This window comes from Benincasa hispida, chromosome 7, assembly GCF_009727055.1.
Source record: "Benincasa hispida cultivar B227 chromosome 7, ASM972705v1, whole genome shotgun sequence".
NCBI classification, from domain to species: Eukaryota; Viridiplantae; Streptophyta; class Magnoliopsida; order Cucurbitales; family Cucurbitaceae; genus Benincasa; species Benincasa hispida.
The window spans coordinates 47,578,353-47,589,977 of NC_052355.1; the positions used below are offsets into that span (position 1 = coordinate 47,578,353).

At 39.7% G+C, this 11,625-nt stretch overlaps 1 protein-coding gene across 6 annotated transcripts; it reads right to left on the reverse strand.

Moving 5' to 3' along the window:
• Positions 1–3,747: 3,747 nt before the first annotated feature.
• Positions 3,748–10,382, reverse strand: LOC120082198 (RNA-binding protein 25). 6 transcript variants are annotated; one of them, XM_039037468.1, is made up of 9 exons: positions 9,656–9,797; positions 9,186–9,270; positions 8,908–9,006; positions 8,151–8,410; positions 7,886–8,038; positions 6,197–6,611; positions 5,307–5,990; positions 4,618–5,198; positions 3,748–4,342 (listed from the first exon to the last, which is right to left on the reverse strand). In XM_039037468.1, exons 4-9 carry the CDS (start codon positions 8,376–8,378, stop codon positions 4,091–4,093), a joined length of 2,313 nt encoding a protein of 770 aa, XP_038893396.1. In that variant the 5' UTR covers positions 8,379–8,410; positions 8,908–9,006; positions 9,186–9,270; positions 9,656–9,797; the 3' UTR covers positions 3,748–4,090. The 6 variants fall into 6 exon arrangements, with proteins under 6 accessions (XP_038893396.1, XP_038893397.1, XP_038893394.1 ...); XM_039037469.1 differs by lacking the exon at positions 8,908–9,006; XM_039037466.1 differs by having other exon boundaries at positions 8,151–9,006.
• Between the last annotated feature and the right edge of the window lie 1,243 nt (positions 10,383–11,625).

The following is an 11,625-nucleotide window of genomic DNA, read 5'->3' on the forward strand; positions in this document are numbered from 1 at the left end:
GGAATTCTCATTCATCAAATAAAATTTTGCATTCGCGAAGTGAGATTCGGCCTCTGAAAATGGATTAAAGTCTGCTTCAACCTTTTTAATCCCATCCTGATAGAACTTAAAACATTGATGCAACGTGGACGTAATCACACCATTCCCATGAATCCAAGGGCATCCCAGTAGCAGCCTATAAGTGATCTTTGAGTCTATAACGTGAAATAACGCATCAGCCTTCAGGTCGTCAATGAGGAGCTCTAAACATATCATGCCTATCGCCCTTTGGCTACCTTGATTGAACCCCTGAATCACCAACTTGCTGTTCGACGGCTCTTCCATGAGGATACCTAACTGTTTTATAGTTGCTTTAGGCATTATATTGACAGCGGATCCATTATCGATGAGAATCCGACCGATTTTTTGTTCCCGAATGTATCCGGAGACGTACAAAGGCCTATGTGCAACTTGGATCCTAGTAGCAGATCTTCATCTAAAAAGCCTATGGATGTACAACACAAGGCATACGCACGTGCTATGGAGGTCGGTGCACCGGACGCGTTGGATTCCAACAACACCTTAATGAGGGTCGTCTTAGCTTCTTGCAGGAGTGAGAGCATGTCATATATGTTGAATGACGATAAGCCCTTTGATTCTTCTGTTGATTTTAATCGGCTTCGAAGGGTATCTTCTTCTTCTGTGGTGCTGACAACATGACATGTAGCAGCCTCTGGCGTTTCTCCTGAACCCCATTCGCTTGTTCTCCAGAAGGAAACCTGCCAACGTCACCTATCACCTGGGACGAGGAACGCCCTCATCTTCCTCCTCAACAGCCTTGAGCTTCTGAGCCTTCTTTCTTCCCTTCCTCTTCTAGGTCTTGCTCCCTCTTCTATAACTTCGATAGGAGCGTGACTCTTTTTGGGTAGGGCTCAACTTTTTCTTTTTTCGACGTGTCACGGGGATCTAGCCTTCGTTATCATCATTATCAACGCGCTCTCCTATGTTTTAAGGATCTGTGGCTTGGACCTCCCGCTGAAACCGCATAGCCACAGGTTCGAAGCTTCCAAACTAGACCAAACTCTCACTTTCTTCATAGCATATGATTGACACTGGTGCGCTTGGAGTTACTGCCACCGCGGCATGATTTTAGTAATTGGGATCGTCCACTTTGCCGACTTGTTCCGGTCGTTTACATTTCGGTAGCTAGATAAGGTGGTTCTTCAGCAGTTGCTCAAGCATGTCCGCAACGTTGGAGTCGAGGAACGGATAGACTTCTTTCTATCGCTCCTTTAGAGTCAGGCAACGTCTTTCGCCTTCTTCGCCTTTCTTTTCAATCTTCTTCTCTTTCCTTTTCGAGGAAAACTTCAACGGGGTCGTATTAACGACCATTGATTCCTTCGTGGTACCTTTCACAATCTTCTCGATGCCCTTTACTTCCTTTTTGTCCTTCTTCGACTTGGGGATCAGGAAATCCTTCATTCCCCTGTTGGCGATGTTTGGCTCCATGTCGTAGGCACAAGTCGCCGATTTTTCAAAGGTACGGGGTTTTATTCCCTGCAGGATATAAAGGAGTCCCCAGTGCATACCCTGAGTGCACATTTCCACAACAGATAGTTTGGTGAGTCAATCTTTGCAGTCCAAACTCAGAGCCCTCCATCGGTTGATGCAGTCAACAACCTCCTCTTTCCGTTGCTTGGTGTTTGTCAGCTCCATCATGCTGACAGTGCTTCTAATGCTGTAGAAGCGATTCAAGAATTCTCTTTCAAGTTGCTCTCAGTTGTTAATCACCTCAGGCTCTAGGTTCGCGTACCAGTCAAAAGCATTTCTTTTGAGGGTTCTAACGAACTTCTTGACCAGTAGATCTCCCCTAGTTCCTGCATTATCGCATGTTTCCATGAATTGGGCAATATGTTGTTTAGGGTTGCACTTTTCGTCAAATTGCTAGAACCTTGGATGTTGATACCCAGTCGGCATTCTCAGGTTGTCGATTCTCTGGGAGTACAACTTGGAATACATGAAAGAGGTTTGAGTCAGGCCTCCATACGGAGCCCTTATCGAGGTCATGATCATGTCTTGCAGTTGTTGGACCGACAGAGAAGCCACCGAAGTTGACTGTTATAGCTGATTTTTTTGCAACACGGTTTTGACAACAGGTGTCTGGCTTGATTCAGCAGCCTCTCACGACTGCATCTGCTCCCTCAAGGCGGCGATCTCATAATCTCTCTCCTCGATGGCTTTCATCAGGAAATTTATCTTCCTTTCCATTTCTGCCATGGTCGCCTCGGCTATTACATCCTCCATCATGACAGAAATCACCTCTGGGTGTGATTCTCTTTTCAACTTATTGGGGGCAGAAGCAGAGCTGTCAAACAAGGGTTTCTCCTTGATGACAGTCCCGCCTATAGAGGGCTCTGTCATCTGCCTTAGGATGTCGTGCATGACGAGGAACCTTGCTTCTCTTGCATGACTTCCTTTGAATGGCTGCGGGTGACAAATCCCGTGTAGGAGTCGCTTGTGGAGGATGCTCTAGATGCGGCTTTCCTAGATGCCATTGAGTTGCTTGGATGTTGAGAGGGAGATGAGAGGTAGAGACGTCCCACTAGGCATGCTAATTTATTCATACGAGGTTTCCAAAGAAACTTGTTTTGTGGAGTTGAACTTGAGTTAGTGTTGGTGTTGATGTCGATTCAACCCAATGCTTTAGTCTGCCCTTTGGGCCCTATTAATTGAATTTTGGCTTACTTTGATATTTTATGCCCAAATTAAGCCCATATTTGGGCGTAACTGTAACACCAAATTATAATGTCAAATTGCGTAAAATACTCAACCCAATGCTTGTGATGAAAACACGTGACGTCATTAGAATTTGTCTTCAATTTCAATTTGGAACACATGTGAACTCTTAACTGGTCTGACATTTGATGATTTTGACATTTCATCATTAATTTAATAAATGACATGACAATCCGTGATGGATCCAAAATTTCTCCTCCAACAATATCTATATCTTTTGAACGTGCACCGGGATTGATTTGATGTCTCTGTCATTGGTAATGGGATTGGCTATTGGCTCTGTTCTTGCTTGGTTTTGGGTCACTTAGGTCCCAACTTTTTAACTTGAAAAGTAGTTTTGCAAATACGTACATTTAGAATAGATTACTTTTGATAAGGCATGATGATTCCGTAGCATTTCTCCGATCGCTTACTCTGCCTTTTCTTTCCGTCATAGATGTTAGTGTGTGCAAGTGTTTACGGCCCTTTGTTCTTGGGTGAAGTGTCTATCCATAAATGGCTTTCATGGTGTGGTGTGTTGCTAAATATGAATCAAAAGACAAAACTTCAGCATTGAGAACAAATGAACACCAACAGAAGGCCATAAACACCGTACACACTACACAGTTACATCCATGGCGTAAAAAAAAAAAAAGCAACTGCCAAAACTCAGTTCATGTGGTTTCAAGACGGCTCGACTGTTTCTTCATAAGGATTTCTCTTACGACTTCAGTTTTTTAACAAACAGATCACCAAACCAAATTGAACACCTTTTAAAAGTCCAACCGACCAAATTAAGTTAGATATAGAAACCAAAATTGTATTACAAAACCAAAAGCATTTTCAAAACCGAAGAGTTCTCGATGCATTTTATTTTTCAGTATATATATATATATACAGCTTTACAACTTCATAATGTACCATGTTTGAAATAGAATTCTTTTTCTGATTCATTAATCTGCTCACCACTCCCCGATCCGCCCAACCACCAACTGCACAAAATATTTGCTTTCTAACTTTTCAGATGGCAAATATACAATATACTAAAGTTGCTGTTTCCGCCTCAAAATTTCAAAATGGAGTATCTCAAAGAGTCAACACTAAACTAAAAACTGTTGATTCGAATTTCTTCCTTTTTCTTTTTTAAGCTACAAGTGCAAGCTCTCATGGGAGACAAAGTTCGACTGTAATTACTAAAAAGAATGGATCTAAAGCATACAATTGAGCAAGACCTCAACAGCAATGCGATCCTTGGATGGCCTGAAAGTTCAGAGCCGTGAAAAATACTGGCACAAGGAAAGCACCAATGACAGCCGACACATTTTGAAAACTAAACTCATGCTTTTGTTCTGAAAGCTAGACCAGTCTCTACCTTTTTTATTTCGAAGATGAGCATTCTCCACATCTTCAGAACAAACATTTCAGCTTCTTCATCCAAAATTGACTGAAGCAATTCCAGCATCTGAGATGCCTTTACGTGTTCCTGAGTGCTTGAAACTATGTAATCCACAAGAGTTGTTTCCTCCTCCCCCAAAAACTCTGTTATCTTTTTTGAAATCCACGGTCTCATTCTCTCATGTAATGCATGCTGCAAATAAGCATAATAATATGTTAATTTTCAGAAATGGTTACCGAAAAATATTTTCCTAAAGACTCCATCCAAACTGATCAATACACAACTTATATATATTAATTCACATACATACATACATACATAAATACATACAGAAAGACTCAACCAAACAGCAGCAAGAATAAGATCCAGTGGGGTTGCTGATTTCACCGAAGTTATTCATGTAGCACAGTCTAAGATTTCAACGCCCATAAAATACTAAGTAAAAGAAAATCAATAAGACTTGGTACCTTTTCGTAAATAGCCCAATTTATATCATATGAGAATAATTCCTCTTTCGTCTTTGGAATCATATCAATCAACTGCTTTGCATCCAAAAGCTTTTTGTTATCCGGTGTTTTTACTTTATCCAAAACATGATCTCGCTCCCTATCTCTGTCTGTTGTCTTGTTCTCATCTTTGCTGCGATAGGTATCCTCATCATTTCGGTCTCTATGACCTGACTTTTCACTGGAACGCCTTCCCCGCTCCCTTTCACCATCAGGCTTCTCTTCTTTGGAATTAACAGTAGATAAACGTTTTGCAAACTCAGCTGCTGCAGCTAAATTTGGCGGCAGAGACCCAGTACTGGCAGGTTGCACAGCCTGGAGTTCCTCAGCTGAGTAATCAATTGGAACCAGCGGCCTCATCTTCTTCTCTTTCTGTGCTTCATCGTCCTCCTCCTCATGAAAAACTGAACGTACAGCAGTCCGTTTTCCAGATCCCACTAAACCAAATCCTAACCTTTTGGCAGGCAGGCCTCCACTCTGTCGAGTCTCTGATGGTATCGTATTTAATTCATCACCACTACCATTTTGTAAGATCCCATCCCCTGTCACATACCAGATACGTCATCCAAATAATATAATACAAGAGAACAAGGCAACAGACATGCAGATAAAAAAGAAGGCTTCTCACAGTTGACATTTAAGACAATTACCTATATGATTATCACAGCTAGAGTCAGGCTCAGATTCACGTTCAGAAGCCATAACTTTGACCTCATTGGCGGATTCTTCAGCAAGAACAGTTTTCTCGATGACACTCATCGTCTGACCAGGTAGAAGTTTCAGTGGATCTTTCTGTTTCTGCAGCTGTTCCTCCTCAGCCTTCCTCTTGGCCTCAGCAATTTCTTCTTCCTCTTTCTGTCTATCAAATGAATCATCTTCCTTTTCTCTAGACCTCTTCTTCCTCTTTTCCTCCAGAGCGCCTCTGCGCCATTTTCTTCTTGAATCATCATCCTCGTCATCTTCATCATACAATATCTCTTTCTTTCTTTTACGCTCTTTCTCTTTCTCCCTCTCCTTCTCATACTGCCTCTGTTTTTCTCTCTCTCTTTCTCGATATTCCCATTCTTTGAGACATTCTTCATACTGTCGCTCGGCCTCCTCAAACTTTCTTCTTTGTTCCCTCTCTTTCCTAGCTCGCTCCCGCTCTGTCTCTCTTTCATATCTCTCAATTTCCCGCTCCTTATCCCTTTTCAGATCCCTCTCCCTGTCTCTTTCTCGACTTCTCCTGTCATACCTTCTACTTCTGTCGGGTGAGCTTGTTTCAGGCTTGTCATGCTCACTAGTTTGTTTATGGTCACTAGTTGTGTCCTCATCATTTCTATCATCAGCTGCATCTGTAGGAGGTTACGACAAATTAAGCAACCAAGAACTTGCAAACTCAAAATTAAATGGAAAGAAAAATAAACTACTGGTAATGAACAGAAGACCTTGCTTTTCTTCTTATATAAGAAACAGAAGACCATGCTTCATTGTATATCTACTGTGCATGCTTTTCATGCTATAAAGAGAAGATTTGAACAACCAACTAATAATCACTCACCAGGTTTCAAGGTATTGCCGTCAGCTTCACCATCTTTCAGTTTAGCAGATGGTTCCGCACTTGAATTACCAGAGACATCAGCAGTTGTTAGAAGAGGGGGTGGTGGCAGAGGTCTGGACTTCAACCTCTCCTCCAATGCATTTGTAAGCTTTTCCGTTGCCTCGCGATCTGCATCTCTATCTTCATCGCTTAAAACTGCAGAACAGGCAATGTCAAGATCTTTTTCCCCTGAATCATTATCTTCCTTTGAATCCTCTGCAGAGGGCTTTGAAGTTTCATTTTTAGCCACATTTGTTGTGTCTGCTTCTTCTTCCTTAGTCTCTGAAATTTGGGTCTCTTTCAGTTTCTTCGAATTCTCTGCTTTCTTCTCAACATAACGCTTTAGATAATCTCTTGTTGCTTGAGTACCCTTTAGCTGTTTGTTTAAAACATGATGATAAATTTATATTAAAGTAAGTTGAAACTTGAAAGTTGAATGTAGAACACAAAACTTGATGATTGATGTAATGTACCCCCCCATATGAAAGAATGAGGAAAACAAACCAGCTTAACTTACTGTTTCTTTTATTCTCCATTAGAAACAAGTTTACTGTTTCATTTCAGTGATAGAAAACGAAATAAATATCCATACTGCATTTTGTGGTTGAAAAGAAATCATGCATGTCCGTCCATTTGGGGGGGGGGGGGGGGGGGGGGGGGTGGTTGTGGTTGAGGAATCAGTCCATAATGAACAGAAGCTTGATAGAGAGGGCGGAAAAGAGTAACACAAAGGTCAACCTTAATTATGATTGAATTTCAGCGATTAAAATAAGGTCACAACAAGATGTATCAATCCAAAAAAAATACATAAATAAACATCCTTTTTACTGTTTAAGCATCCTTCTACTCATTACAGCTTTTCCTATTTCATCTCCAATTGGAGAGCTATTTTATTACTAAAAATTAATGATTGTAACCTATACCATACAGTTGCCTCTAGAAGGGAAAAAAGGAAGGACTGAAGTAAAACATGAGAGAACCACATTATAACAATGAAGCCCAATATTGATAAATAACTCATGAAGCTTTAATCTGAATGTCAGAATATAGAAGAAATAGAACCAAAAATACCAAACACATAACTGTGATGTCCCCTGCATATTAAAAAATCAACGACAAAGAAATGCAATGTCCCCTCCCCTATTAATAAGGGACGTAAAGATTTTTTTTTAGAAACTACTACTTTCATTGAAAAAAAAACAAGTCCACAAAACCCACAAAAGAATAGGTTTCTAAGTAAGTAAAATATTGCCTAGGGCATAATTACAAAAAGTCATCGAAACCGAATCCCAAAGAAAAACATGAAACCTCACCAAAGAAGGAATGTAAAGATCAAACAAATTTTCAAATGAACCACCTTAAATGGTAGAGCAAAAGTGTACCGATATGTTTTATAATAATTTTAAAAAGGGTAAGGGTTTATAAGAAGATGGCCATTCAAAAAACAGGAAAAGTTCAAATATACATTAACATTAATTGACTGGCAATTGAGAGCCCATGGCACATGTAGAAAATAAGAGTATGGCGACATGGAAAATATTAATACAAACAAAACCAGAAACTGTTGTAATAGATTTATGAAGATCAAATCTTGAATATTAAGAAGATAAAATGGGATATATGCTCAAATTGTAACAAATCCCATCATACCACTAGTTCTTGTCCATCAATGTTTAACTTTGTCAGTAATCGTAGCGCACGAAGAACACCTTCAGCAGACTCAAACTCGCAAAATCCAAAGGTTCTAGGAGTTCCATCCGAAGGATCTTGGGCCCGTTTCCAGCTCTTCACTGGTCCACATAGCTAAAAGAAACAGATGCATATCAAATATAGGCCACTAAATTGAAGAAAAGAGAAGGAGAGAGAGAGAGAGTGAGAGAGAGAAGAAATGTAACATGGAGAATGATCAACCTACCTGAAGAAGGGACAGCATGAAATCATTATCCACCGATTGTGCAATTCGGCCAATATAAATAGTAGTTTGTGGTTTTTCAGCTGGTGTAACACTTGGGAGAACAGCAGGCCTAACCACAGGAGGGATGATTGGACGAACACCAGGAATCCCAGGAATAGGAGGTCGTGGCATTGCTGGAACCATGCCCATAGCACCAGGTGGCCGTGGAGGAAAAGGCGTTCTAATCATAGCAGGATATGGAGAAGGGAAACGTGGAACTCCTGCAAAAAAGAAGAAAAACATCTTGCCAATGCATCAGAAAGTGTTGGCGGACTACTCACATCTAACCATCTAATGGTGCTTAAAGTATAAAGAAGAATAATTGATGAGGTTTCATAAATGCCATTACCAAAATCCAAAGCATATAAACGATGGCAGCATAGGAATGGAAACTATCAGCAGCTGATTACAAAGCTAACCTGATGAAAACATTCAAATGATAGCACCAAATTCCTTGAACTGTTACGTAAATTAGTCTTACCTTACTCTCGAACTGCAGCTTTCTCAAAATCCCGTCCATCAAAAGCAGAATTTTATGATTTAAGAAGCATGACGCTTTGAGCAACTCATACACACAGATATCGATTGAAGAAAAATAATAATAAATTTTCATGTTTTCAAAATTCACTCTCAAGTTACCAATTGTTAGATCTTTGATGGTGTAGTAAAAGGAATCAAAGAAAATGTCAGAAAAAAATCAATTAAGAGAATTTGATACCTCAGAAACAAGGCGAACGAACACTCAGGTGCTAACATGGTCTGCTTCTGGCAATTCAAATATCCAGGGACAGTATCCAATATAACTACCAGTTAAATCCTAGTAGATAAAAATGACACAGCCGTATATTATGTAGTAGGGCAAAAGGAAGGGCTCGTCAATACTATACTAGTATTATAAATACCAAGTTCTCTCTGGGCTTAGCAAAAGAATCCCATTTAAAAAAAAAAACATGCTAAAAGCAAACAAGAATAACAGACAAATATGAATGACCATACCAAAAAAGTAGTTGTAGTTGGGAGTTCTCTAAGCAATATGAAGCCTTCCAACCTTTCTCACCGTATTCAATCAAGAGACAAGACGCTGTAGGAGAAAACATCCTGTCATCGATACCCTTCATCTAACCAACACGAAAATTTTTAATAGACTCCGAACTTATTTTTGCAAACTCTTTCCGAGGCATCATAACATGCGCGGAACTTTTACTTTGCACTTAGAAAATTATATATTTTCAAGTCAAAATCACACGAAAACCAAAGTAAGATTTTGGTCGAAGTTCGACTTATTCCAGTTGATAACGAACTCGAAATGACTGCGGATGGTGTAATTGACAGCGTCAAGAAACAGATTGGTTAACAATTGCAAGCAACACAGTGACAAACACTAAATAAGAGAAACGGTTCAAAATTATTCCGCAACCACGTTGACAATCGAAATGTTAGAAACAATAGGGATGAAGAAAACCCACCAGGGAGAGGAAAGGCCCCTTGAGGAGTAGCAGTTGGCACAGCTGCGAAACCATTTGGCATAGTGGCGTACGGCCTCATCACCGGATTCGGAACCTGACCCGGTGGAACTTGATAAGCCATCCTCGGTTGTGGCACTGGAACTGGAACTGCTACCGTGCCGCCACTTGCCATTCCAGGAGCAGGCGCCGCAACCGAGCTAACCCCCGGCGGCTGAACCCCAGGGTTTGAATAGCTTGGGTTCAGCATGCCAGAGCCGGGCATGGGCGAGAAGTGATGAGCAGGGAGAGGCACCGGCCGGAAAGACGGTGCCGTCGGAGGAACGGCCACCGTACCGGATAAGGGTGAGGGGGCATAAGATAGAGAAGGATGTGGTTGCGGCGTTGACACTAAGGGCGGATGCAAGGTAGGGTTTATTCCGATAGAAAGCGATGTTGGTGGTAAAGATTGCGGTGGAGGAAAAGAAGAAGCGGCAGATTCGGGTTTGTTGGCCTGGGAATTGGGGTTTTCGGGCTCGGCAGCTTGAGGATTTGAATCGAGAGTCGCAGGGGAAGAGGAAGAATCCGCCATTGAAGTAGAGAAAAGATCGCAAGGAAGTTGAAAGCTTCCAGGCTTATCTTTCAGATTTTCCGACGAACAAGTAATTGGAGTACGTTGTGCCCTAGAGACTAGAGAAGAAAGGGAAGAACCGGAGAAACGATTCCAGAACCCTTACATAGAAACATTGAGAACAAGAGATTGCCTGTTTCTCTTTCAGCGGGTCTGTTTAGCAGGTGACGCATCATTGGTCCACGTGGCGCTTGCGTAACCTACATGGACATTTTAGTAGGTTTGAGTCCAGTGATAACCAATATGGGCTTTTATAATGGGAAAGTCCTTTGTGCCCGGACTCTTTTGGGCCTCATGGCCCAATAACAACCCTCCTTTTTTTCTTTTTTTCTTTTTTTCTTTTTTTCTTTTTTTCTTTTTTTCTTTTTTCTTTTTTTTTCATTTTTTTTTTTTTGTTCTTTTTAGATATTGAGAATGAGATGAAACTAGTGCATGACTTAGAGGACGTGATTTTTGCCAACATTTTCAGTTTACTTTTCTTGTTTTTCAAGTTTCTTTTGAAGGATTAATATTGGCATAATATATTTTTATATTCAGTAAAATTTAGAATATGTCAAAAGTTCAAATTTCTATATTCAAAATATATATGGTATGTCAATATATTTGGCATGCACTCGTATCTTCATAAATATGTATTTAATTAGTGTTTTATCTTTGCATTTCGATTGTTTCACGTTTTTCTTCATATACATTGAGACAATATTGCACTAAATTGAACTAATGTATGTATTTGTTATCTTTTTCTGTTCCTTTTATATGAGAATTGGTTTTTAATCAATACGATATGAAAAGGTGGTTTATCATGAAAAATACAAATATTTATAGGCCATCATGTTAACTTACCATAGGTAAGACAAAACTGGATAGTTATTCTCTTAAAACATTTCTAAATAAACATCCCAACAAGACGATTTTTCAATGGAAAAAAATGAACTATATTCACGTGGGTGTCATGCTCAAGATATTGAGTCTATGGAATTAAAGGAATAGAACTACTAAGTAATATAGCACGATTGCATGTTATAGTTGTGAGGATGATAGAAAATAGGATGTCAATTATGGAAAAGCTAAATAGAATTTTTGATAGACATAATTTTGTGTATGAAAATGAAACAAAATTAAAATTAAAATGACCAAAAAGGCAATTTCCTATAAGTATTTGTATATCTAAAACTCACTAGAGGTTGAAGGTTTGATCCTCTATCCCTATATATATATATATATATATATATAGTTATTGTACTAAAAAAATATTTAGATCGAAATGGACGTTTTGAAAACATGATACTAAAAGTGCAAGACCAAAATGAATCAAATCCTAAAGTGCAATGATAAAAATAATATTCAAATATCTATATCATCT

Coding starts and splice junctions, on each gene's coding strand:
- LOC120082198 (XM_039037464.1), bottom strand. CDS start 10,223: ATGGCGGATTCTTCCTCTTCCCCTGCGACTCTCGATTCAAATCCTCAA. Junction 5,991..6,196: donor CGGCAATACCTTGAAACCTG/GTGAGTGATTAT, acceptor AACCTCCTACAG/ATGCAGCTGATGATAGAAAT. Junction 4,343..4,617: donor ATTGGGCTATTTACGAAAAG/GTACCAAGTCTT, acceptor GCTTATTTGCAG/CATGCATTACATGAGAGAAT.